General features: G+C 55.4%; 1 protein-coding gene across 3 annotated transcripts in view; it reads left to right on the top strand.

The window, feature by feature from the left end:
* DSCAML1 (DS cell adhesion molecule like 1) overlaps window positions 1–23,612 on the top strand; it is a 349,722-nt gene that overhangs the window by 251,684 nt on the left and 74,426 nt on the right. The window contains exons 4-10 of one of the 3 annotated variants that reach the window (XM_057552943.1): window positions 1,354–1,632; window positions 5,065–5,340; window positions 7,595–7,891; window positions 9,597–9,869; window positions 19,179–19,457; window positions 19,887–20,006; window positions 20,877–21,053. In XM_057552943.1, coding sequence (XP_057408926.1) covers window positions 1,354–1,632; window positions 5,065–5,340; window positions 7,595–7,891; window positions 9,597–9,869; window positions 19,179–19,457; window positions 19,887–20,006; window positions 20,877–21,053 — 1,701 coding nt within the window. Of the gene's footprint in view, window positions 1–1,353; window positions 1,633–5,064; window positions 5,341–7,594; window positions 7,930–9,596; window positions 9,870–19,178; window positions 19,458–19,886; window positions 20,007–20,876; window positions 21,054–23,612 lie in introns of those variants that run through there. The other 2 variants (XM_057552941.1, XM_057552942.1) reach the window with 2 other exon arrangements.

The raw sequence follows: 23,612 nt of genomic DNA, 5'->3' as shown, positions 1-23,612 counted from the left end.
TCAGACGTTTATGGTTCAGCAGCCATGCTCTGTGCCAGGCACGTGGAGATGCCGGAGGGGATCAGCGCTGCCTCAAGGAGCTCTCGGCCTTCCAGGGGAGCCAGATACGTGGCCTGGTGCTAAGTGCTGTTGGCAAGGGCCTGGGGGGAAGTGGCGACAGTGGTTGCCCCTGGGAGGGAAGTGGGGTGGCTGGGTGCAGGGGTGAGAGGGACTCCCTTTTCACTGTATGCTCTTCTCTACTCTCTGAAGTTTTGTCATGTGCATATATTGAACTTCTAATGCTTTTTCTTTAAAAAGAAAAGGTTGCTTGAAAATAAAATGAAAGAAAAAGAAAACTCTATGGGAATCCAGTGAAAGTGGCCTGAGGGAGGCGTCCAGAGGAGGTGACGTTGAAGCTGGTTTGTGAAAGATCAGTAGCAGTTGGCCAAGCAGAGCAGGCTGGCGGGCAGTGCGCTGGCAGCATGCCCTGAGTGGGGAACTGGTGAGACCAGAAAGGGGGCGGGGGGAGGCAGGCCAGGCCAGGGACCCGGTTGGGGTGAGATCCCAGATCCCAGAAGGCCTAATTCAGGATAAGAAGTGTGGATTGTAATATGTAGGTAGAGGGAGGCTATGGGAGTTTTACATCAGGGGAAGGTCCCCGGTGGGCAGAAAACCCAGAGGGGCCTTTTAGGGTGAGAACTAGACTAGGTAGCAGCCAGCATGCCGCTCACATAACACGGGCATCACACACAGAATCCCACCAGTGAGGGCCTAGGCCTCCTGCAGTGTGGGGCGCAGGCCCGCAGTCGCTGCTTTCTCTAGGTTTGGGAATGCAAAAAACAGAAGCATCATTGGGGTAGCCAGTGTGTTTTGTGGAAGGCTTAACTTCCGAATCCTTCTGGGCCCCAGTGGAAAGGCACTGCCCCCTCTGAGCCCACCCAGATTGCAGGTGGGAGGAGACAGGAGGCGACAGGGATACCCATCCTTGACGGGCCCAGACTGAGACTGACCAGAATTACAAACCCAAGATGTCATGATTCTCATGACACAGGGACTGTTTGTATGAAAGTCTCTCCCTCCCTGTGTCTCTTGCTGTTTCCCTTTTTCCCTCTGTCTGTCTGTCTGTCATTCTAGCCTAGTCTGCCCACCATATCCTCTCCTCCCCCAGCCCCTGCTCCCAGCCGTGCTTCTCAGGGCCTCCGTCTGGCCCAAGTAGGAGCGTTTGGGCCAGAGTCTGGGGCACAGGGAGACACAGTGAGCCTCCCACACTGGGTATCATTCACTCCGGGCACCAGTGGGCAGCAAGTTCTGGGTGCCTGCCTTCCTGCTCCCACCCAGGGCTGGCCAGGACCTCTCGTGTTCTCTGCCTTCCAGACCCGGCCGAGTCGATCCCCACCATCCTGGACGGCTTCCACTCCCAGGAAGTGTGGGCCGGCCACAACATGGAGCTGCCCTGCACCGCCTCCGGCTACCCCATCCCTGCCATCCGCTGGCTCAAGGATGGCCGACCCCTCCCAGCTGATAGCCGCTGGACCAAGCACATCACGGGGCTGACCATCAGTGACCTGCGGACCGAGGACAGCGGCACCTACATCTGCGAGGTCACCAACACCTTTGGCTCAGCAGAAGCCACAGGCACCCTCACAGTCATCGGTGAGCGGGGAAGCCCCTCTTCCAGCTTCAGTAACCTTTGAGAGCACCGCGTGCGGTGGGGAGGGGCGTGGGGGCAGCCGCACCTGCCTCTGGCCGGCCCCAGGGGATGAGCCCCTGGTTGGGGGAGGCAGGTTGCTGTCCTGGGCAAAGCACTGGGTTTGAAATCAGAAGACCTGCCTTTTGGTTCTGATATCGTCAGATAGTAACTGACTTGGGGAAAATCATATAAGCCTGGGCATCACCTCTGTGCCCTCTTCTGTCAAAGGGGGTAATAACCCTGGCCCTCCTACCTCCCAGAGGTCACGAGGGTCAAAAGGGACAATGACGGTGATGTGATAAGCTCACGGGGCTCCTCAGCTTCTTGGGAGGAGGCAGAGTCTATACTAAAGGAAACAATACTGATGTGAATCTATCAGAGGACATATGAACCCATCAGAGGCGACATTCAGAATATTTAGCGATAATTAATAGAGGTACTGATTGATCAGGGCAGACACTGGAGGTAAACAAGCAAGGCAGCCTTTCCAGGACCTGCCAGTTGGGCATTAACTCTGGTCCTTCCTGTTCCTCCCCATCCCAGAGCCCCAGGGTCCAGGGAGCATGTGTGGAGAGCAGGAGGTCTTCGCAGACCCCTGCTGCTGCTGAGCTGCCGGAAGGGCAGAGAGGTCGAGGCAGAGGGGCTGAAGCTAAGGAAAGAACCCTGGAGGGGGATTTATGAGACCCAGGGGCATCTTTTGCGCCCCCCCACCCCATCCCTCCCTTGAGTTCCCTGCTCTCGGGGCTGCAGGGAAGGTGTTGGCAGCAGTGGGGCTGAGATTTGGAGACCCTTGTGGGATCTCAATCCTGTGGGGCAGCAATAGCCTGAGTCCTTGAACTTTGCACCTGAGGGCATTGTGAGGGATTCAGCCTGGGCAGCAGAAAGAGGCTGTCCAGAGGTGATCCCATCCCCATCCTGCAGAAAGGGCCCCTCTGCCGTTAAGATTGACCAAAGATGCTCTCCTCCCAGCTCACCACCTATCTCATGAGCACAGAGCTGCAGGTCTGCGGACCCTCAGGTGGACCAGAGAACCACACAGAGCCCACCCCCTCCTGGCCTTCTGGGCCTGCTGTCCTGTCACCCTCAGCCCAGATATGGGCCCGGTGTCCTCCCAATAGTCAAGGGGGTCTTGACAGTTGGAGCACATTTATCTGCAGTGTGGGGAAGAGACCCTCCCCTCTGCAAATTCACTGTGAAGCTGGAAGAGCAGAACGAGCCCCAAGAAATGCTCTGGGAGCAACAGTTCATAATACAAATGCTTAGGTTACAATGCTGAAGGCTTGGGGGCAAGGGGGGTGGTCCTCTCGTATAAACAAACCCTGGACCGCAGAGTAGGCAGGTAGAAGGACCAGGAGTAGTACCCTCTTGACCTAAGCACTGTCCAAAATTGTTTGGTCTAGAATTACCTTCAACCCCTCCTGCTATACACACACACACACACACACACACACACACTCACACTCACACTCACATTCATACACACACACTGTCTCAGGGAACAGGTCAGGAGAGCCACGTACCCTCAAATCCTTGGAAAATTAGCAAACCTAACTCTGAGCAATTTGGTGTTCAGAGCTCCTGCCTCAGGACAGACAGGCAGGCAGGTACTTACACACACACACACACACACACACACACACACACACACACACACACACAGGCAGATGTGTTGAAAGTTCACATGCCCACCTCCCCGTACACATGTGCACAAATACATGGGGCCACGTACACTCACAGATACACGCATTCCTTCGCGTAACACACTCTCATCCTAGAGCACGCACACAGACACACAATAAGTAACTGCCTACAGCTGTGTGCACGCACCGCCTGCCCCCGCCCCTGAGTGGAAGGGTACACCTCATTCTCCTCTGAGACAGCTCCCCACCCTCTCCCACACTGGGCTTGACTGGACAACCAGGTTCAAAGGGAAGTGACTTGGCTTTTCTCCATCTTCCATCCTTCTGATAGCTCCTCTCTGCCAGGTTCATGGAGAGGAGAGCAGTGCTTTCCATACTCCGCGTCATTCTGCCCCTGAGCCGCCCACGCATCCTAGCCCGTGCAGGGGCAGTGAGGAGAGAGCGGCTGGCTGGCAGGGCCCTGAGAGCCCTGGCTGGTGACTGGGACAAGCAGGATGCCACCTGCGTCATGTTGCACTGACATTTCCTGGACAGCGGGCAGAGGCTCTGGGAGTGAGTGGGGAGAGCAGAGTGTGAGCAGACTTGTGTGTGCTTTGACTGTGCCCACCCAGACGGGCCTGCCGTGCCCCCATCTCCTGCAGGCTCCCTCCTTGGGGGTCCAAGGCTCCTGCAGGCCTCAAGCTCCTGTATAGAACCCCAAGCCCATGGAGATCAAGGGAGAGGGGCCAGCTTGGGGCTGGTAAGCAGCCAGCCAGCCAGTCAAGCAATGAACATGACTCGGACAGCAGTAGTGATATAAAGATGAGGGACACCGCCCTGCTTTCAAGTGGCTCATAGTCCAGAGGGAGAGATAGAAACAAAGCGGTGATTAGAAGACCATGAGCTTAGTGTTGTGTTAGTTACACACAGGGAGCCCCAGAAGAGAGATCTTTAACCCAGCCTGGGAGGGGAGTGGTGTCCAGGAAGGCTTCCTGGAAGAGAGGACACCTGAGTTCAATGTGAAGGATGAGGGAACCACAGGCAGGCTGCTGGTCTAGACACTGCATTGCTGAGAAGGGCACCAGGTCCCCAAGGGCTTTGATGGCCTCGAATGCCACGCTGAGTTTTTGGGCGCCGTGGAAGTTCTGAACAGGGCAGTGGCTGGCTGCAGCATGGAGAACCGATGGAGGGACACAGGGCAAAGGGGGGCAGGGAGAAGAGAGTACTACATGGGTCCAGGCCAGGAGCTGCAGGCCTGCAGCAGGACAGGGGTGGTGGGGATGAAGAGCAGGCGGTTAACTGATGCATATAAAGGAAGTCAGACCAGCAGAAGGTAGCAAGTGGTTATCTGTATAAGTACAGGAGACAGGTGGGTGGGCCGCGGGTGCCTCCCTGGTTTCTAGGGTGGGTGACAGCGAGGACAATGAACCAGCCAAGCTCCCATCCTCCTCATGAGCCAAAGGGAGCTTCCCAGCCCTGCCTAGCCAAAGGGCCCACGTCAGGAAAGCACAAGCCATCAGAATAATAATGTAGAGACATCTCCTGGCCTGACCCTGCCATTTAACAGATGAGTAAACTGAGGCCTAGAAAAAGGAATTCGCTCGTCCTGGTCCCCCCTGCTACAAGGAGTCTTGGAGACAGAATCAGGGCCTCCTGACTCCTGGGGACTTTTGTGACCACAGCCCACCCCTAGCCACACTCCACTCACAGTGAGTCCTTTTTCTTCTCTTTTCCTCCCCGTTTTCCCTCACCTCTCCCCTGCCTGGTCCGGGCCAGACCCTCTTCATGTGACCCTGACACCAAAGAAGCTGAAGACCGGCATTGGCAGCACGGTCATCCTCTCCTGCGCCCTGACGGGCTCCCCGGAGTTCACCCTCCGCTGGTACCGCAACACCGAGCTGGTGCTGCCCAACGAGGCCATCTCCATCCGCGGGCTCAGCAACGAGACCCTGCTCATCACCTCGGCCCAGAAGAGCCACTCCGGGGCCTACCAGTGCTTCGCCAACCGCAAAGCCCAGACCGCCCAGGACTTCGCCATCATTGTGCTCGAGGGTGAGCTGGGGCCGCCGGGGCACACGGGCGGGTTCAGGACTCCTGCAGCGCGGCCAGAGGCAGGAGGCATTCATCCAGCGCTCACACCACTCCAGGCAGATGCACTATCTTATTTAATCCTCCCAAGGGCCCTGTGTGGAGATACTTTTTTTTTTTTTTTTTAATAATAACCATTTTGCAGTTGAGGAAACCGAGGCTCCGGTCACTTGCCCAAGGTCACACAGCCCTGCTAAGGAAGAGGGCTGGGGTTTGAACTCAGGGCTCTTATCCGCCATACTCTGTTGACTCTGCCCTTCAAAATTACTAGAACTTCACCATTAGAAGGGCCTTCAGTAGGGTCTCAAAGACTCTCGGTCTCCCAGAGGCCCTGGAAGGGTGCTGGGAACCTCTGGATTTTTGAATCCTCTCCTTGCCTGAGGTCTCTTCACAGCAGGCCCTGTTTCTTACCATGGACCTGGCTTTCTGCCTGCTTCTCTCTCCCTTTAAAGCTACCACCCCCGCAAGGTTCCTCACCCAGCACCTCTGTGTATGGTTGTTCGGGTCATTCACTACACAAGGTGCCCAGCTAAGAGGGTGAGGACTGAAATCCAGCTTGCACCCACTTACCAAGCCATGCACCCACACTGGGCTGTGGCCATGCAGAGGAGGCACCTTTTTCTTATTTGCACAAAGATGCAGGGGGGTTTAGCAGAGGCCCTATCTTTACCAACAAATTTAGTGGTTCCCCAGCTCCTTTGTTGCTCCCATAATCCTGTTCCTTCCAAGGATTTTTCACTGTGATAACAAAAACACCAAACCCAGGCAAACCCCACGGGTATCTGTCTCACTGTTACAGCCCAGGGGTCCTCATTCCTTGGCAAGTGGGGCATGAGAGCTGGGCATCCATCGAAGCTAAGCCCTCATCCTTCACCCAGTGCCCAGCAAACTGCCTTCCTCAGCCCCTACCTCCTCTTGTCCTGCCCTATCTCTGGTCTCTCTTCCCAATGAGGAAACACATCAGCTGGGCACAGCCTAGTGTGAAATGGGTGCCTTTCATCTCTGGGGACCTCCTGTCTGAACTACTCCCCACCCAGGAGCAGACTACTCCCACCCAGTGCATTGTCTCTCTGAGGGCTACCCCTGTGCCGTTGGTGGATCTTACAGGACAGCTGGTGCCCGCCAGTTCAGAGCTGGGATGTGGAGAATGAGGCCGGTGGGAGGGGCAATGAGCTGGAAGGGAGGGGCAGCAGAGAGGGAGGGCTGGGGAGAGAGGCAGAGGAGAGGCCAAAGGCAGTGACCGTGCCAGGCAGTCCCAGGCTCCACCAGGCACCAGGCTCTCCCCAGGTTGGAGATAAGGGTCTCCCTCAGAGATGGGGCCAGGGGCTGGCAGCCTGAGTTAACGTCAGCATTTTGGTGTGAAATGTGGGTGGGATGTAGAGTGCCAGGTTACATTTGCCTTGCTTTTTTTTATATGTTTGTTTTGGTGTTTGACTTTTTCAAGGATTTAGCACCTATTTTAATCCTTTACAGCAATCCTGTGTGGAAGGATGGCCAGGGTTAATGATTACATCCTCCATGATCCATGGAGGAAGTGGGGCCCGGGGGGGTTACTTGTCCTGTCCAAGGTTATTCCATTCACCAAGACTTAAGCCCCAAAATAGACCCCACCACCACCACTGCCCCTGGGCAGCTTGCATTTTAAGGCTCAAGCTTCAGGCTTTTGCTAACAGAGCTACAGCACCAGCACCCCTCCCGCTCGAATGAGAGCTGGAATTGGACCATTCAGGTCCTGGTTCCACACATAGCTAACCTCTGAGCCTCTATGGCTTTATTTAAAAAGGGAGGAGAAAGAGGCAGAAAAGGAAAAGTTGAGAGGAGCTAACATTTATTAAGCACTTACAAAGTGCTGTGTAAGCATCTTTAATGCATTAATTCATTTACTCCTCACATCATCAGTACCAGGAGGATATAATCATTATCCCCATTATCTCCATCCTCCACAGAGGGGAGATGGAAAGACTCAGAGAGGTTAAGTAACTTGCCCAAAGACACAGAGCTAACAGGTAGTTGAGGGAGGATTCAAATCCAGGAGTCTTCATTCACATGCACTGAACAGGGTTTTGCGGATGGTACATGAATCTTGGAAGTACGTGGAAGTGCTTTACTACTGTTATGTCCTCTGCGTTGCCTCCTCCCCATGACGAGGTGGGGTGGCCTGGGGGGATGGTCTCTCTGTGACTCGGTGACCCTTAAGGGGGCTCCTCGCTCCCTGCAGACGGCACGCCCCGCATCGTCTCATCCTTCAGCGAGAAGGTGGTCAACCCCGGGGAGCAGTTCTCACTGATGTGCGCAGCCAAGGGCGCCCCGCCCCCTACCGTCACCTGGGCCCTGGACGACGAGCCCGTCGTGCGGGACGGAAGCCACCGCACCAGCCAGTACACCATGTCCGACGGCACCACCATCAGCCACATGAATGTCACGGGGCCCCAGATCCGCGACGGGGGCGTGTACCGGTGCACCGCACGGAACTCGGTGGGCAGTGCTGAATATCAGGCGCGAATAAACGTAAGAGGTGCCTGTCTACATTTAAATATCAGAATAGGCTTTTGAGTTCCTTTGCCATCTCTGTGGTTACCATTCTTCTTGTGGTGATTAGTACTTATTATTAATCGTCATTTTGATTTTAGTAGAGGTCTCTCTCCTCTCTCTCCCCGTTTCCCTGCCCTCCCCAAGTCCCATCACCCATTCTTGTGCGTGCGTGTGTGTGTGTGTGTGTGTGTGTGTGTGTGTGTGTGTGTGTGTGTCTGGTACAGTTCACCCCCTTTGCATTCCCATTCCCCATCCCCCTTCACCCCTCCCACAATCCTGCCCCCCACCCCGTTCCTCCCCATCAATCTCTGTGGCCCCAGGGACACTAAGCACTCCACTGGCACCTACAGTCCCACCAGGACCTTGCAAGGCCAGGGACAAGGAAGGGGCAGTGGGGCCAGGTTTGCCCTTTGATAGGGGTGTCCACTGAAGCTGTATCCCACTCCCACAATACTCCAGGAGGTGTAAGCAGCCAGGAGCCAGGGCACCAGCATCTCTCAGTCCACCCTCCCCTGGCTACCCTCCAAGACCCCAGCCATCAAGAATAGGGGACTCAGGCTGGGTGAGGGTGCCCCAAGGCAAGCACCTTCAGGAGAGGGGGAAGGAGTCCTCAAGGTGACCATCCCCGTGCCTCAGGTCTCCAAGTTGCTGTGGTGAGAGCAGAGGATCCTCTGAAGCTTTTTGCAGCCCTGTGGCATCAGACTGGTCCTCATCTGACCCAACCAGTGAGCCCTGACATGAAAGCAGAAGAGGCGCAGGGGAGTGGGAGAGAAGGGGCACTGGACTAGGGGCGCTGGTGGCTGTCATGGGAACGGGGAAGGGGAGCGGCGGGTTCACGCTAAATTCACCTGTGCCAGGTCTCCGACCCCCCATGAGAAATGTGGCCTCCCTTTGGCCACCCTCCCGCCCTCTCTGAACTGGAAGGGGACAGAGCTGCAGGGTCGTGGGAGATGCCCTGGTCCTGCCCCTCATCTACTGGGTGGGGAGCTGGAAGCCCAGAGTTTCATGTACCCACTCCAGCACTAGCCCTGCATGGTGGCCTCTGAGCCCCCTTTGCAATTCCCACGTGGCCATCCGCCTCGCTGACCCAGGCGACGACACTCCCTCCCCTCCGCCAGTGTGGTCAGAGCCCCTCTTTATAGCCCCTTCTCAGGGGCCCACAAAACACATTTACCTGTTGAAAGAAAATCATCCATTGAAGACCTTCCTATTGTCCTTTACATAGTTAATGTATGTGCGATCCCTTTTGGTACAAGACCATTATGAGCAAATCAAGTGAAAATAACAAAATCTCTACTTTTCCATTTTAACCCCCAAATCTTAATCTCCTCATAAATGAGGACTCGCCCTCCCAAATCCCAGTAACTTCTTGGTGAGGCTTCAGTTCGCTCATCTAGCCTATCCTGTTAGGGGAATGGATTCTCGCCCCGGGCATGAATGAAACGTGTCTGTTTGCAACTATTGGAAGCTAGTAACAGTGAGTCCGGGAGAGACCACGGGTGCCCCCAGTTCCAACCTCTGCCTTTAGTCTTGTAAAAAAGGCCTCCCTCTCCCCCTGCCAAATTTCCATCCCCTAAGAGTTTCCGAATCCAAGCAACTGAGAAGAGCATCACGGGGCAGCGCCTGGCCGTCCCTGCCTAACCGCACCATCGCCCCTCCTCTCCTCCTCCCTCCCAACTCCTGCCCAGGCCCCCCCAGCATCCGGGCGATGAGGAACATCACAGCTGTCGCTGGGCGGGACACCCTTATCAACTGCAGGGTCATCGGCTACCCCTACTACTCCATCAAGTGGTATAAGGACGCCCTCCTGCTGCCCGACAACCACCGCCAGGTGGTGTTCGAGAACGGCACCCTCAAGCTGACTGATGTGCAGAAGGGCATGGACGAAGGGGAGTACCTGTGCAGCGTCCTCATCCAGCCGCAGCTCTCCATCAGCCAGAGCGTCCACGTGGCCGTCAAAGGTAGGCCTCCCCCCACTGCCAGCCTGAACCGGAGCCCTCCCGCTCACCCAGGATTGCGGGCCGCTCTTCAGCCAGCCACTCAGGCAGCAGCAGGCAGTCCCGAGGGAGTGGAAAGCCACGGAACAGAGGGCTCCGGCCTGGAGTTTGGAAAAAAGGGGGCAGGGTGGAAGATTGCTGGGGGCCGGGAGGGGGGAGATTGCAGCGGGTACAGAAGAAGGCCACAGGTACCTCTACATCCAGTTCCTTCTGTGGGCTGCAAGTCAAGGCAGCACTGGCCCCAGGGGCATGAGGGGTCCGTGGCACCTGGGCAGGAGGCCCAGGTCAGAGGTGACAGGCTGTATTGTTCCCCTGATGTCAGCACGGAGCCGCCCAGAACTCAGCAGGGCCCATGAGAGACCAACAGGTAGGAGAGCGGCAGGAGCCGGAGAGCAGACGCAGCGGGAGGCTGGGCGGAGGGTGCACATGCTGGGCGCCCTGACTCCCTTCCAGGGCTCAGACTGGCCGGCCGAGGCTGCTTTGACGGGATGGGCAAGGCCCTTCCACCTGCTAATGCAGCTGGAGGCCTGGAGAGCACTGCCTGGTACCTAAAATCCTCCTCCCTCCCAGGCCCTCCATGCTCACCTGGGTGAGGTCTTTGTTTTGTGCGGGGGCACCTAACACAGTGCCTGGTACGTGGCAGCCATTCAGTAAATGTCTGTGCATTCAACAAATGAATGCATATAAATGAGCAAATAAATGAATTCGTGGCTGAACGACAGCTGTCCCCTGGGTTCAGGGGCTGTGCGGGGGTGTGAAGCTCCCTCTCAAACACATTCTTTGGAACTGACAGGCCTGGAGATTGTCTGGACGGTGGGTGAGAGCAGGGTGGCCCGGTCACCTAGGGGGCAGGACGGAGAGGTGGCGCCTGCCAGGCCTGGCTAAGGAGAGGTCAGTAAAAGCCAGGCAGCTGGGGTGGAAAGTCACTGGGTCCGTGGTGGCCGTTTTGGGTCAGGGGCTTATGTCTCTTTCTGAAGAGCCAGGGCAGGCTCACGCATATCCCCAAGGGACAACATGAACCCGGAGAGGGGGCCAGCCTGTGCCCTAGGGCCCGTGGGAAGGGAGAGAAAGCAGGGGGGTCCGGGCCTGCGAAAGGGGCCCTGGCACAGGGGGAAGGCCCCAGGGGGCCCCAGACTCCTGAAGCAAGACAGGGTGGAGGCCTTGTGAACAGGAAGAGGGGAGTCTGGGGGAAGGAAAGGTTTGGGGAGACAGATGCTGCCTCTGTTTTGGGCCCCTTCACGCGTGCAGTGAAGATGGGACCTCCGGGGCAGATGTCAGGAGAACAGCTGGAGAAACGGAAGGTAGCAGCAAAACGTGCAATCAGTGCTTCGCTCCTCTGCTCACTTGTCACCAGGGCTCACTCTCATCGGCACACTGGGGCCGTGTCACATGCCCCCTTGTGCCCCCACCACCTGTCACAGTGCCAGACAGTGTGTGTTTCTTGAGCTGAAACTGAGACATTAGTCTGGGTTGGAGTGACTTTCCGGGAAGCCTGGCTCTGAGCCTGAGAACTGGGGGAGGGGCTGTCTCGGGGGCCCATCTCCAGCCTGGGGAGGAGAGAGGAGACCCTAACAGCATCTGTCTCGCTGCCCCCCCCGACTGCTGCACCCCAGCCAGCCTGAGGGGCATCCTGGCCCCCCCTTTCAGCCTAAAACCTTTGCCCAGCCCAGGGGCCTGGTGCCGGCAGGAACCTCACAGCCCCCAGGCCCCATCCCCAGCCTGCCTCCCGTTCCCAGCATCTCGGGGCGGCCCGCCTGTATCCATTTCTGTCACAAGCCGTGGACCAAGAGTTTACAGTGTAAACATCACATATTAAAACATCTAACCTTTGCTCTACTCCCTTCACCCGCCTGCACCAGAGAGCATTTGGCCGGGTTTGTTGGCTTAAAAAAATAAATAAATAACAGGGCTCCAGCGAGCCTCGGAGTATGCGGAACATCCTGAAAGCTGCATCTGCTCATCAATTATTCAGCCCCACTCAGGGAGCGATCAGTTCTAATGAATTGAATCTGATGCATTCCGTCTCAGCGACTCGCTGGGCCTGTTGTGATTGTGCTGAGCGACAATGTCTCCCAGCCCTGGGAGAGGGAAAGGGGCGCATGTGTGTGTGTGTGTGTGTGTGTGTGTGTGCGTGTGCGTGTGTGTGTGTGATCTCAGAGGGCAGAGCCCCTGCACCGGGCACGTGTGGCTCCCGGCACACAGCACGAGCTTGGAGTTCAAAAGCAGGGACATATGTGTGTGTATAGTACACAGGCGTGTGTGCACACATGGCCCCTTCCCTACCCGCAGGGTCTGCAAATCCAGCCCCAGAAGGGCTATAGTCACTTGTTTTCTCTCCAGCCCGAGAAGCAGCATTTGTATGGGGGCCCTGGGACCCCGTGCCCCTGCCTGTCCGAAAGCTTAAACCCATCATCCCCGCTCTCTCCCAGTCTCCCTCTCCCCACTTCATTAGAATGCACTTTTGCAGAAGAACCCATCAGAGCTGATTATGAGCAAGCTGCTTGATTAGCTGACGTGCTGTTCTAAGAGCTGCTCAAGGAGGAGGGTGGAGGAGGTGCCCCTGGGCGTGGAAAGGGGCCCCGACTCTGGGGGAGAGGGGGACAGGGCCCTAGGGCAGCGCTCTCCACCCCACTCCTGCTGCCTGGCTGGGACACGCGTCCCACCCAGAGGATCAGAGCAGAGACCTGGAGTGTAGGAAAGGGCGAGTGGGGGCAGGACAGGGCACTAGAAGCTTGAGATTTGTTGGAAGTCCTACCCCCCATCTCTCTGTGAGGCCAAGAGCCCGCAAGCAGGGCGGGGCATAAACCCACGCTGCTCCATAAGCTGGAAAAACCACTGCTGACTCCACTCCTTCTGGGACTGCTTGTCTTCTGATGAATTTTTCAAACACTGAGCTAAGGAGAGCAGAACACACCAGACACACATGCACATGCATGCACACACATGTGCAGAGACCTGTGTACGTGAGTACACATGCATGGACGTACTGTACGCATTGTATGCATGTGCGTGCAACAAATAGACACATGTTAGCCTGTCCACACTTGCACACATACACACATGCAGTTGCATATACACAAATGTTCCCTCTGTCTGTATCCTCCTGTGAAGCAACATTGCTGAGCCACGAAAGGTGGCTGCAGGTGCTACCATAGAAAATGTCACCTCACTGAGCCTGTTGTGATCCAGCAAGGCAGGAGGGCCGAGGGGAGAGAGGGTGAGAATGCTTCGAGGGCTGCCTGGGCTTGGGTGCATGTGGCACTGACTGGCAGGGGAGAGCCAGGCTGTGGGGAAGGCGAGTGCTTGTCTCTGGGCACCCAGAGAGATCCTTGGCAGGATGCCGAGAGGAGGGCCCAGAGATCCAACCTAGATTTGGTGTCTTTAGGGCCCTCTGTAGCTGAAAAACAATGTAGCATAAAAGCATCTCTGGGCACGCAGGCCGAATGTTTAATTAACTAAGAAGGCAGGGCTGCAAGTGGGGCTTCTTGGCTTTGGCTCAGTGAGGGAACATCTCCACCCGCGCATCTGAGCCTCCGGAGACAAAATAAGGGCATGAGGTGCTTTCTGCCCATGCTCAGTAAGGCCAGGACCCAGAGGTAGTGCCAACACACACAGACACACAGACACACACACACACACGCACACACGCATGCACCCTCACTCCCGAGTGCCTGTACTCCTCATCCACACTCTTTCTTCCCTTGCTGCTCAGCAAGTCCCTGCCGTGTGCTTGGAACCTTCAGGGAGGCCCCCTTCCACCCTAGAGAATGTGTTGGGGGTTTCTATGATCAGGGGGGTTAAGAGAGAGCCAACCCCCTGGCCAAATGCCTGCCATTGGCACAGGTGGAGTTTTGGAAGGAACACACCAGAATCCAGAGGAAGGGGGCACAACAGGTTCTGCAGGGGCAGATTGCCAAATGTACTGCGGGGAGGGAGTGCCAAGGATGTTGCTGCCAACAGCCCTTTTCCTCGGCAGAGGGAGCCGGGAGCACAGGAGCACGCACCCTCCTTACGGGACAGACAGCGATCACGGTGCTGGTGGTGTCCACGAGGAGGAGGAGGAGGAGGAGGATGGAGCAGTATCTATTTATTCATTCAGTGATGTTAACCATGCACACCCTATATTCCAGGCGCTCTTCTATGAACACAGCTGTGCTCAAGACAGACAAAAATTCCTGCCCTTGGGGAGCTTACATTCTATTAGGGAAATGGTTAATAACGTGAAATCCGTGAAAGATGTCTCATGTCAAATAGGGAGTGGGAATCAGAGTGCCAAGGGGCAGGAAGAGTGGTTTGCAATTTCAATCAAGGGGCTGTTGGAGCTTTGTGATATGCAGCCGGACGTTTCCCCTTTCTTTTTTTTTTAAATTTATTTATTTATTTTTGGCTGTGTTGGGTCTTCGTTTCTGTGCGAGGGCTTCCTCTAGTTGCGGCAAGCGGGGGCCACTCTTCATCGCGGTGCGCGGGCCTCTCACTATCGCGGCCTCTCTTGTTGCGGAGCACAGGCTCCAGACGCGCAGGCTCAGTAGTTGTGGCTCACGGGCCCAGTTGCTCCGCGGCATGTGGGATCTTCCCAGACCAGGGCTCGAACCCGTGTCCCCTGCATTAGCAGGCAGATTCTCAACCACTGCGCCACCAGGGAAGCCCTGCAATTTTAAATAGGGTGGTCAGGGAAGGCCTGCCTGAGAAGAGGGGGTTGCATTAAAAAAAACTGAAGTGAGTTATGAATATTCCTATAATATTAGACTTGTTACAACTGGAAAATCAGCGTCAGGCTTTAGAGATTACTTCATCCAACTCCTCCATTTTGCAGATGAGAAAACTGAGGCTCGGGGGCAGAGACAGGGGGTGGTGACGAGGCAGCTGGCCCACATCACTCTTGGATTACAGAGTCTTTCCCCATCTCTGTGCTGCACAAGCAGAGAGGCTCCAGCTTCACACACAGTGCCCATTCTCTGCTAAATGGTGCAATAAATAAAAAGGTTCGGTCCCGAAGAGAGATCATGAGAGACACCATAAAGTGTTTATGGGCTGGGCTGGTGGTCAGCATGCCCTCCTCTGTGCAACACCCCCAAACAAGTGGCCGAAACAGCTTTATGGTAGCCAGGGACCACAGGGACTGCCACGACCGCTGTGTCTTTTCAGCCACGCCAGCCTCTGACCTCTCGCCATCACAGCACCTTGCTCTGACCCTGCTTCCCTCACAGCTGACTGAGTTGCCCTCTCACCAAAGATGACTGTGGCCAGAGCAGGGCTTCCAGAGATAAATCCCTTGGTTATGCGGCATCCACGCCCCTTACATGCAGGCCATGTGCTGGGGAAGTGCTAGGAGTCATGGGCAGGAAGGGAGTCCTTGTGGACTATCAACCCTGAAGAGGTCCCTTGTCATCACCGCCATGGAGGTGATCCGAGCCTCAGCTTCTTCTTTCACAGAAGTGGAGATGGACATACACACACACTCAACAAGCCCGTGTCCACCTCTGAGCGCAGGGGAGACACCACAGACTCACAGTTCAGAAAGCAGTCCCATGTCCACATCACGGGGCGCCCCACCCTGCTTCTCAGAGCCTCCCACTCACAGCCTCCTGCTGGTATTCAGCGAGCCCATGAAGGAACCGGGATCCCTAGGCTTTCTTCTCCCTCCAGGCGGTCCTCATGTGCTGGAGTTATAGGGTTGTCGGAATGCCAGCCTGGGGCCGAGGAATTCTGTGAGCAGCTCTGGCCTCTACCGCTCCCATCAAGGAGTTTCTAAGGGGACACTTCCCCCCCCCACCACAGAACCACACCTGCCCCATCAACCTGCAGCAGGGCAGAGTGGGGCGGGAAGTAAAGACCCTTACTCCTTGGACCCCTGGGGTTGGTCTGGCCATCTACTTCCAGCAGGGCAGCAGTGCACTAGAGAGCTCTGGCTGGCCCGGGTGAATGCCTAACCCCCCCAGGATGGAGGTTGGCTGCTCTCTCCTTCCCTGGCCGCTCGAATTGCCATCAGTGTTATTCCTGAAGACCGGAAGGGAATGACAGCCCCTGGTTGGCCTCTGCCTCTTGTCTCAGCCTTTTCCCACGCTCTCACTCCATATATTTTGTAACACATGTGCATCCTTTAACCCTCAGTCCAAATGCCACCTCCTCCATGCAACTGCATTCACCCAACCAGATGACACCTCTTCTCGTCTCTGAGTTCAGTATCTGTGTATTCAGGTGGTGCTTGTCCAATAACCACTGAGGGAAATGTCTTAACTTCCCGAGCAAATGCTATGCTTCCAGAGGTTCTATCCATATTTTAAGCATGCTTCTACTTTCCCCAGCCCACCCGGAGCATAATGCCTTCACAGAGCAGGCATTTCATAAATATTAGATGAATTAGTTAATTAATGAGTTAACCTGCCTTAGTAACTTATTCCATTATCTAAATCCCTTCTTACTGAGAGAGACAATCTTTCCCTTGCCTGAGCTAAATCTCCCTGCCTAGTTTCAGTCTCCACTTGCTCTGTCCTCAACGGAAATGGAGCGCTTGGCCATCCATCCCTGGGGCAAGGCCCTCTCCTCTCTAGGCAGAGCCCCCCAGCTCCTTGCTTGACCCACACGTTCCCCTCTGCAGGCCCTCATGACTGCCACGACTCTCCCCATGTCCCTAGGGCTCTTAAAGGAACCAGCTCTGGTGCTAGCAAGGGCCTGAACCTCAGGAAGAACCAAGGGAGAAGCTCCCAGCTCCAAAATTCTGTAGCATAAATACAGCATCTTGAGGAAGAGGGTAGAGCTCCCTCTTTTTCTGGATGAACCCCCATCCTGTGATCTCCCCACCCCTTGCCCACCTCATAGGTAAACTTCTAAGGTCAACCCAGGAAATGATATCCAGACATATATTTATTCATTTACTCGCCTGACAAGCATTTATTGGGCTCCTACAATTTGCCAGGTAAATAAGTCCTAGTTACTGCCCTGCAGGAACTCCCAGACACCCAGGGAAGGTGGTAATGCAAACAGATACCCCACCGGCATGTGATGAGTGCCATGATCAAGGTGTGAACCAGGTGTTGCAGGGCTGTGCAGGAGGAGGGCAGGCTTCACAGAGGAGGTGGTACTGGAGCGGGGTCTGAAAGGACGGAGAGGAGTTTCCCAGGAGGCCTGATGGGCTCTAGATTTGGGTCTTTGTGGGAAGGAAGACTGGACCAGAACTGGTTCTGCTAAACCTAAGGAGGCAAACTGGCTGGCAGATCTGGGTCTCTGCAACAATTCCATCAAAAAGTCCAAGGAGGCCAGAGGACTCAATCTGATCAAAGGACCCCAAAAGGGGCGGTGGGAGCCCATCGAGGAATCTCTGGGAAATCTCAGCAATGAGCATTGGGCCATTACTAGAGTCAGGGTTCCAGACAAATCTCTCTGGAGATATCCAAGGCCCCACAAACCACTCAGAATACTGGGGGCAAGGCCCCAGCCCAGGGAGTAGCAGCAGCCAGAGTTTGGGGGTGGGGAGATCCAGACAATGACCAGAGCCCCAGAAAACCTGGCTGGATGGAGGACCTGGATTTGGGCCCATGGCAGAGCACACATGGTGGTTATTTTCACCCAGGGCCCAGCTGTGTGCACCCAGGCCTGGGCTGAATTTCGGAGTTGTGAGTGTTTATGGAAAACCGATGGAGCCCCCATGGCCAGAGTGAAGGGTAAGGTGGGAGGTGACATTGAGGAGGTCAGTTAAGGCCCCTGCTCTCATCCCATAGGGCATGGGGGCAACAGCCCTTCTAAATGTCACTTCCTCTGGACCTAGAACTCTTGACCAGGAACTTCCCCAGAGATCCAAAGGGCTGCCAAGGGTTTTGCCCTGTCCACACCCGGCCACTTCACAGGGGCCGCTTCCTACGGAGCCCTGAAAATCCTTGGGGTGCCTTGGGCATGCATATGATGTCACCTATCCTTTTCCCCTCAGGGTTCATCCCCTGCTGTGTCCACTCTGGGTGGGGAAGAGTAGCAAGCTTCCAAGGAGGGGTGGGGCTGGTGCCTGGGAGAAGGCCAGAGGACTGTGGACAGCCTTGTAATTTAATTATTTGACTGCAGAAAGGATATCTCATCTACTGGGTGCTCATCTTTGTTAAGCTAATTGTCTCCTTCTCTCTCTTCTCCCCCCAACTTGCTGGGGAAGTCACTGTGGCCTAACTGAGTTATCATAAAGATAATGGCTGTTGCTCTAGCCAGAGCTGAGAAAGGAGGATCCCTCTTGCAGAGGCTCAGGCTCCAGACAGGCCCCCCCCCAGGGGCTCAGATGTGGGCAGTAGGAGAGGGGGAGGGCCGAATCTCTGGGGGGTGGGGGCTATGTGGATGACGTTTAGCTGGGTGAGTCTAACCAACTGGTTATCTCGCAGACGACAGGGCTCCCTCTCTGCTCTTTCCTGCCACCCAAGGGGAGCTCGTTTATGAGACAAAGGGGTCTCTGGTCTGGGCATGTTTGGGGCTTTCTCAACAAGGCAACCAGGTAGCATAAGAAAGAGAGCTTGGACTTGGAGAGCAGACAGATCAGGTTTCAAATCCCACAGTCCCCTCTTATGAGCTGGGTGATCTAAGGCAAATGAATTCTCTGCTCTGAACCTCAGTTTTCTCATCTGTATAGTGGGGACAATTAAGCCCATATCCCATTACTGATGGGAGGTGTATATACAGGAGCTGAAAACAACCAGTGATGGGAGCTTCCTCTCGCCCGTCCTAATGCATGAAGACAATGGGGTGGGTGATGAGACCTCTACAGGAGGAGACCAGGCTACAGCAGCCTGGCTTTAGATGAGCAGCTGTGGGGTGCACACGAAGGACAGCCTCAGCATCTGAGGCACGTCATCTCTACCCATCCCAGGCCCCCAGGCCTCTGGGAGACTCAGCTCTGGGATGAGACAGTGAGCACAGGGGCACCGAGGAATGGCAGTGAAGTCCGGTTAAAAGTTGGGCAGTGTGTCAGCAAGCAGACAGGAGTCAAGAAGCACATGAGTCATCACCATGCAAGTTCCAGGACAAATCTGAAGGTCATGATGAGTTCAGGCCGGCCCAGGCCCTGAACAGAGACAGCAGGTCCAGGCCTGGGTGGGCAGAGGGACGGGAGCCAGGGGACAATGACGGGGCACCCCAGGAGATTCTGCATATACGGGAAAACAGGCACCAGTGCCCAGGGAACTCTGTTCACAGCCCACCGCAGGGCTGGGAGGAGCCCGAAGGCCAGGCAGGGATGGGCATGCTGCTGGCCAGGCTGGGGAGAAGGGGGGCCTGACAGCAGCACTCCCCTTGCCTTCCCAGTGCCCCCTCTCATCCAGCCCTTCGAATTCCCGCCTGCCTCCATTGGCCAGCTGCTCTACATCCCCTGCGTGGTGTCCTCGGGGGACATGCCCATCCGCATCACCTGGAGGAAAGATGGACAGGTGATCATCTCAGGCTCGGGCGTGACCATCGAGAGCAAGGAATTCATGAGCTCCCTGCAGATCTCCAGCGTCTCCCTCAAGCACAATGGCAACTACACATGCATCGCCAGCAACACAGCGGCCACCGTGAGCAGGGAACGCCAGCTCATCGTGCGCGGTGAGTGAGACGGGCCAGCGAGGTTGCGGGGAGGAAGGGTCCAGCTCTGTGTGCTGCTAAAAACACTCTCTGGATTTCAAGTTTGAATCACGGGCTCAGAGAAAGTTGACTCTGGCAGGGGCCTTAAAGATCAAGAGGTTCAAACCTCTTACTCTCCAGGCCAGGACACTGAGGCCATGAGAGGAGAAGACCCTGGCTCAGTTGGTCACTGGTGAAGTCAGAATTGGCACTCAGAATTCCCAGCTCCCAACCCAGTACGACTGGCAGAAGCTCTCAACATCTTGGGTTTCAGATGTTCAGAGGTGCCTGCTCCCAACTTTATAATGGTCCAGGCCGGGCTAACGTTGAATGGAAGGTGCCCAAAGGCCCCAGAAAACCTATCAGAGACCAAGATGATCTGTTCCTCCCCCACCTTCCCTCTTTCTGCAGTGCCCCCTCGATTCGTGGTGCAGCCCAACAACCAGGATGGCATCTATGGCAAGGCTGGTGTGCTTAACTGCTCGGTGGACGGCTACCCCCCACCCAAGGTCATGTGGAAGCATGCCAAGGGTAAGCCCCTGGCCAGCCAGCATCTCTGAGCATGGCCAGGGATGGGATGGGGAGGATACTAATGCGACTTGGGCCTGGTCTCTACACATGACTCCTAGCCCTGGGTTCTGAACTTTAAGGGGACCCCAGGCTATACCTGAACTGGAAGTCATCCTCAGCCACCCCCAAGGGTCTATGGACCAGGAACAGCTGTCATGCTAATTCCAGATTTCCTCTTGTCCCCATAGATTGACCTCTCCCCTCCCGCCTCCAACCCTAGAACTCAGTATTCTCCCTACCCCACCCTAGGGTCCCAGAGTCTCATTGACTCCTGCTTCTCACCAGTCAAACCTATTCTGGGATCTTCCTTCTTGGAACCCAACTTCATCCCAAGGATGCATTTGGTTTCTGACTAAGCCCTGTGCCAACCTCTTATCCTTACTGTGTCCATGGCTGACTCTGGGGCAATGGGAGGAGGTATCCAAAGCCCCCCTTGGAGGATGGCTGGCTTCTTTCCCAGGCCTGACTGCCTACAACCAGGCAACTGCCATTTGAGGGCTCAATCTTCCCTTTGCCTACTGCCAAGTGGCCCAAAGATAACTCCTTCTTCCCCTCCAAGGAATTCAGCCCAAAGGAAGCTCAGTGCCAAGGTGGGCATTGAGCTGAGGCCCCCCAGCTCTATCTCTATACCTCAGATCTGAGGCAGGGTCAGACTTCTGTGAGGGTCTTTCCTGTTTCCCAGGAAACAAGAACTATGTGAGCTCCCAGCACTTTGGGGATGCTACAGAATGGCCCTAGATCAGCAAGAGAAAGGTATCAGGGCCACTCCTTGAGGCACTCCGACCCTCCCCGGCCTAGACACCAGACCTCCTAACTGCCGCCTCGTTTCAGGGAGCGGGAACCCCCAGCAATACCACCCAGTACCCCTCACCGGCCGCATCCAGATCCTGCCCAACAGCTCGCTACTGATCCGCCACGTCCTGGAAGAGGACATCGGCTACTACCTCTGCCAGGCCAGCAACGGCGTGGGCACCGACATCAGCAAGTCCATGTTCCTCACTGTTAAGAGTGAGTCTTGCCCCCGTGCGACCCTCCGAATACCCCCTGATCATAGAGCAAGGCCCATCTCTGCACTCACCCTGCCTCCCCATTTGGTTTCCATTGCTCCTTCTGTGAAGGGAAGGCAGGAAGGCTTCCTAGACAGAGGTGGGCTTGGGAACCTCTGAAGGGGTATTCAAAAGCACTCTCATCTAAAACAATGGCCTCACTCTAAACGGCCCCATCTCACTCCACTCCAGTCGTGATAAGCTCATGATTTGCTGTACCACAGTATCGTACGACAGCCCATTTATTTTGCTCTGTAGGTTGGCAATTCCATCTGAATAGTCATATCAAACAATTTATTTCTTCTATTTTAATGTACACCTGCTAGTGTATAACCTGTTTTTTTTTTTTAATGAATGGGTTTTTTTTTAATTTTTTATTTATTTATTTATGGCTGTGTTAGGTCTTCGTTTCTGTGCGAGGGCTTTCTCTAGTTGTGGCAAGCGAGGGCCACTCTTCATCGCGGTGCGCGGGCCTCTCACTATCGCGGCCTCTCTTGTTGCGGAGCACAGGCTCCAGACGTGCAGGCTCAGTAATTGTGGCTCACGGGCCCAGCTGCTCCGCGACATGTGGGATCTTCCCAGACCAGGGCTCGAACCCGTGTCCCCTACATTGGCAGGCAGATTCTCAACAACTGCGCCACCAGGGAAGCCCTAACCTGTTTGTGGCTTAGCAAGGAGGAGACCACGTATGCAATGTAGGAGATAGGCCTATGGGCAGAAATCCTGGGTTCCAATTCCAGATCCGCCTGATGAGCTTCCTGGCTTTGGGCAAGTGACTTCACGTTTCTAGGTTCCTTTCCTCACCTGTGCTAGAGGTTCATTCCCAGCCCACTCAGCTCCCCAAATCATCGTAAATAACACAGGAACTGATCATGGAAAGGGAAAGAAGCTTCGGAAAAGCCAATAGAGCAATAAAACTCACTCTAGCTCAGTACCATATCTCTGGCTTCTAAATCCCCAGACCTAGAGCCGGAATCAATGGCGTTGAAGTCTAGAATATCCCTGAGTTCTGTTAAGTCACACATAGACATTCCTACTGGACGAGCCTATCCCTTTACGCTGTTAGGGGTCTGTATAGTGAGCCCCCAGGAATCATGTCAGGACAGTGTCTGACCCTTTGTCATGAAACAGACCATGGGCCACGGAGAACAGCAGTAAGAGCCTGAGTTTTAGCATCTGACCAAGCCAAATGTGAATCTGGGCGCCGTGTGGTAATTACAGTGACCTCTACGGGTTTCCTTGGCCTCTGTATCTCATTTTCCTGATGTACAAAAGGAGGGTCAAGAGAGCGGCTTACCTGTTATGTTTTGTATCAAGAGTAAGTCAGATGACATGGATAACGCAACCAGTATGGTAACTGGCGCCCAGTAGGCCGTCAGAGATTTAGCCACCAGTTTTGTTTTTAACGGGAGACACTCCAAGGTACGTGTAGGAAAGGCAGCTGAGAGCAGCGCCCAGTGTGAGGTCTGCCCAGCATCTCCCTGGAGTCCCCGCCTTTAAGAATCATAGCTTCTTTATCGCTTGCCAAACCCTCACTCACTCAGCACAAGACGGGGAAGCCCCAGCAATCGATCGATGCTCGGGAAGCTCCAGGCACCGGAATCCCCGCCCTGGGGAGCTCTTCCCTCACACTATCAAAAAGCACTTTGTCCTTAATAAAACCAGGCAATCAATCTACATCCCTCAGCCGGGGAGAACTTTGCTAATTCTGCCTGCGTGAGGCAAGAGGAATAGTAGGCACCTCGTGGAACTATCGCTGTCCTTGGTATTTGATCCTTATCTCCCCACCGTCAGCAGGAGAAAAGAGCCCAAACTCTCAGGCTTTTTTTTTTTCTTTTTTGGTCTTTGCCCTTTTTCTCTAAGTTAGGGGATTCTACTGGGCAAGCGTGGCGGTGCCTTTGTGGCCCGTGTCTTCTCTGTGGCGCTGAGGTGGATGTGGGTGAAGGGAGACGCAGGGTCAGGAGGTGGGCTGTGTGCAAGGTGACCCAGTTCACATCGGCCTGTCGCTGATGTCCTGGGGCATCCTGGGCAATTCGCTTCTCCCCTCCGGACCTGCATTTTTCAGTGCCATCCTCACTTCACGACCCAGGCAGCAGCTACGAGCACACATCTCGTAAATCCAGGGCAGCCTCGTGAACACGTGCAGCACCAGGTCGCACACTCAGCCACTACCCTCGCAGTAGCGTCCGCCTCTGGCCCCTCTTCCCAAGGGATGATGGGAGCTCCGTACTACTTGTCCTCACTTGTGGGCAGCATCTGGACCTTGTTCCTTCCGTCTTCCCCCTTGTCCTCATTCCAGCCACCTTGTCACTTTGCTCTGCTTCCTTCCATAGCGAGGCACAGGCGCACACCTTCCCTTCATCTGCTCCGTCTCCGGCTCATATTCTCCCACTCGCCGCGCCTCCCTCATCAGCTGCCTGTGACACAGTCTCTCCGAGCTGCTCACGCAGCATCCCCCCTCACACGGCCCTCCCCCACAGGTTGCTTTCCAGCTGTGCCCCCTCCCACACCCTCTGCACAC

The sequence above is a fragment of the Balaenoptera acutorostrata genome, chromosome 9 (assembly GCF_949987535.1).
Source record: "Balaenoptera acutorostrata chromosome 9, mBalAcu1.1, whole genome shotgun sequence".
Lineage (NCBI taxonomy): Eukaryota > Metazoa > Chordata > Mammalia > Artiodactyla > Balaenopteridae > Balaenoptera > Balaenoptera acutorostrata.
The sequence above is the reverse complement of the archived record's forward strand: the minus strand, read 5'-3'. Positions and strand labels throughout refer to the sequence as shown.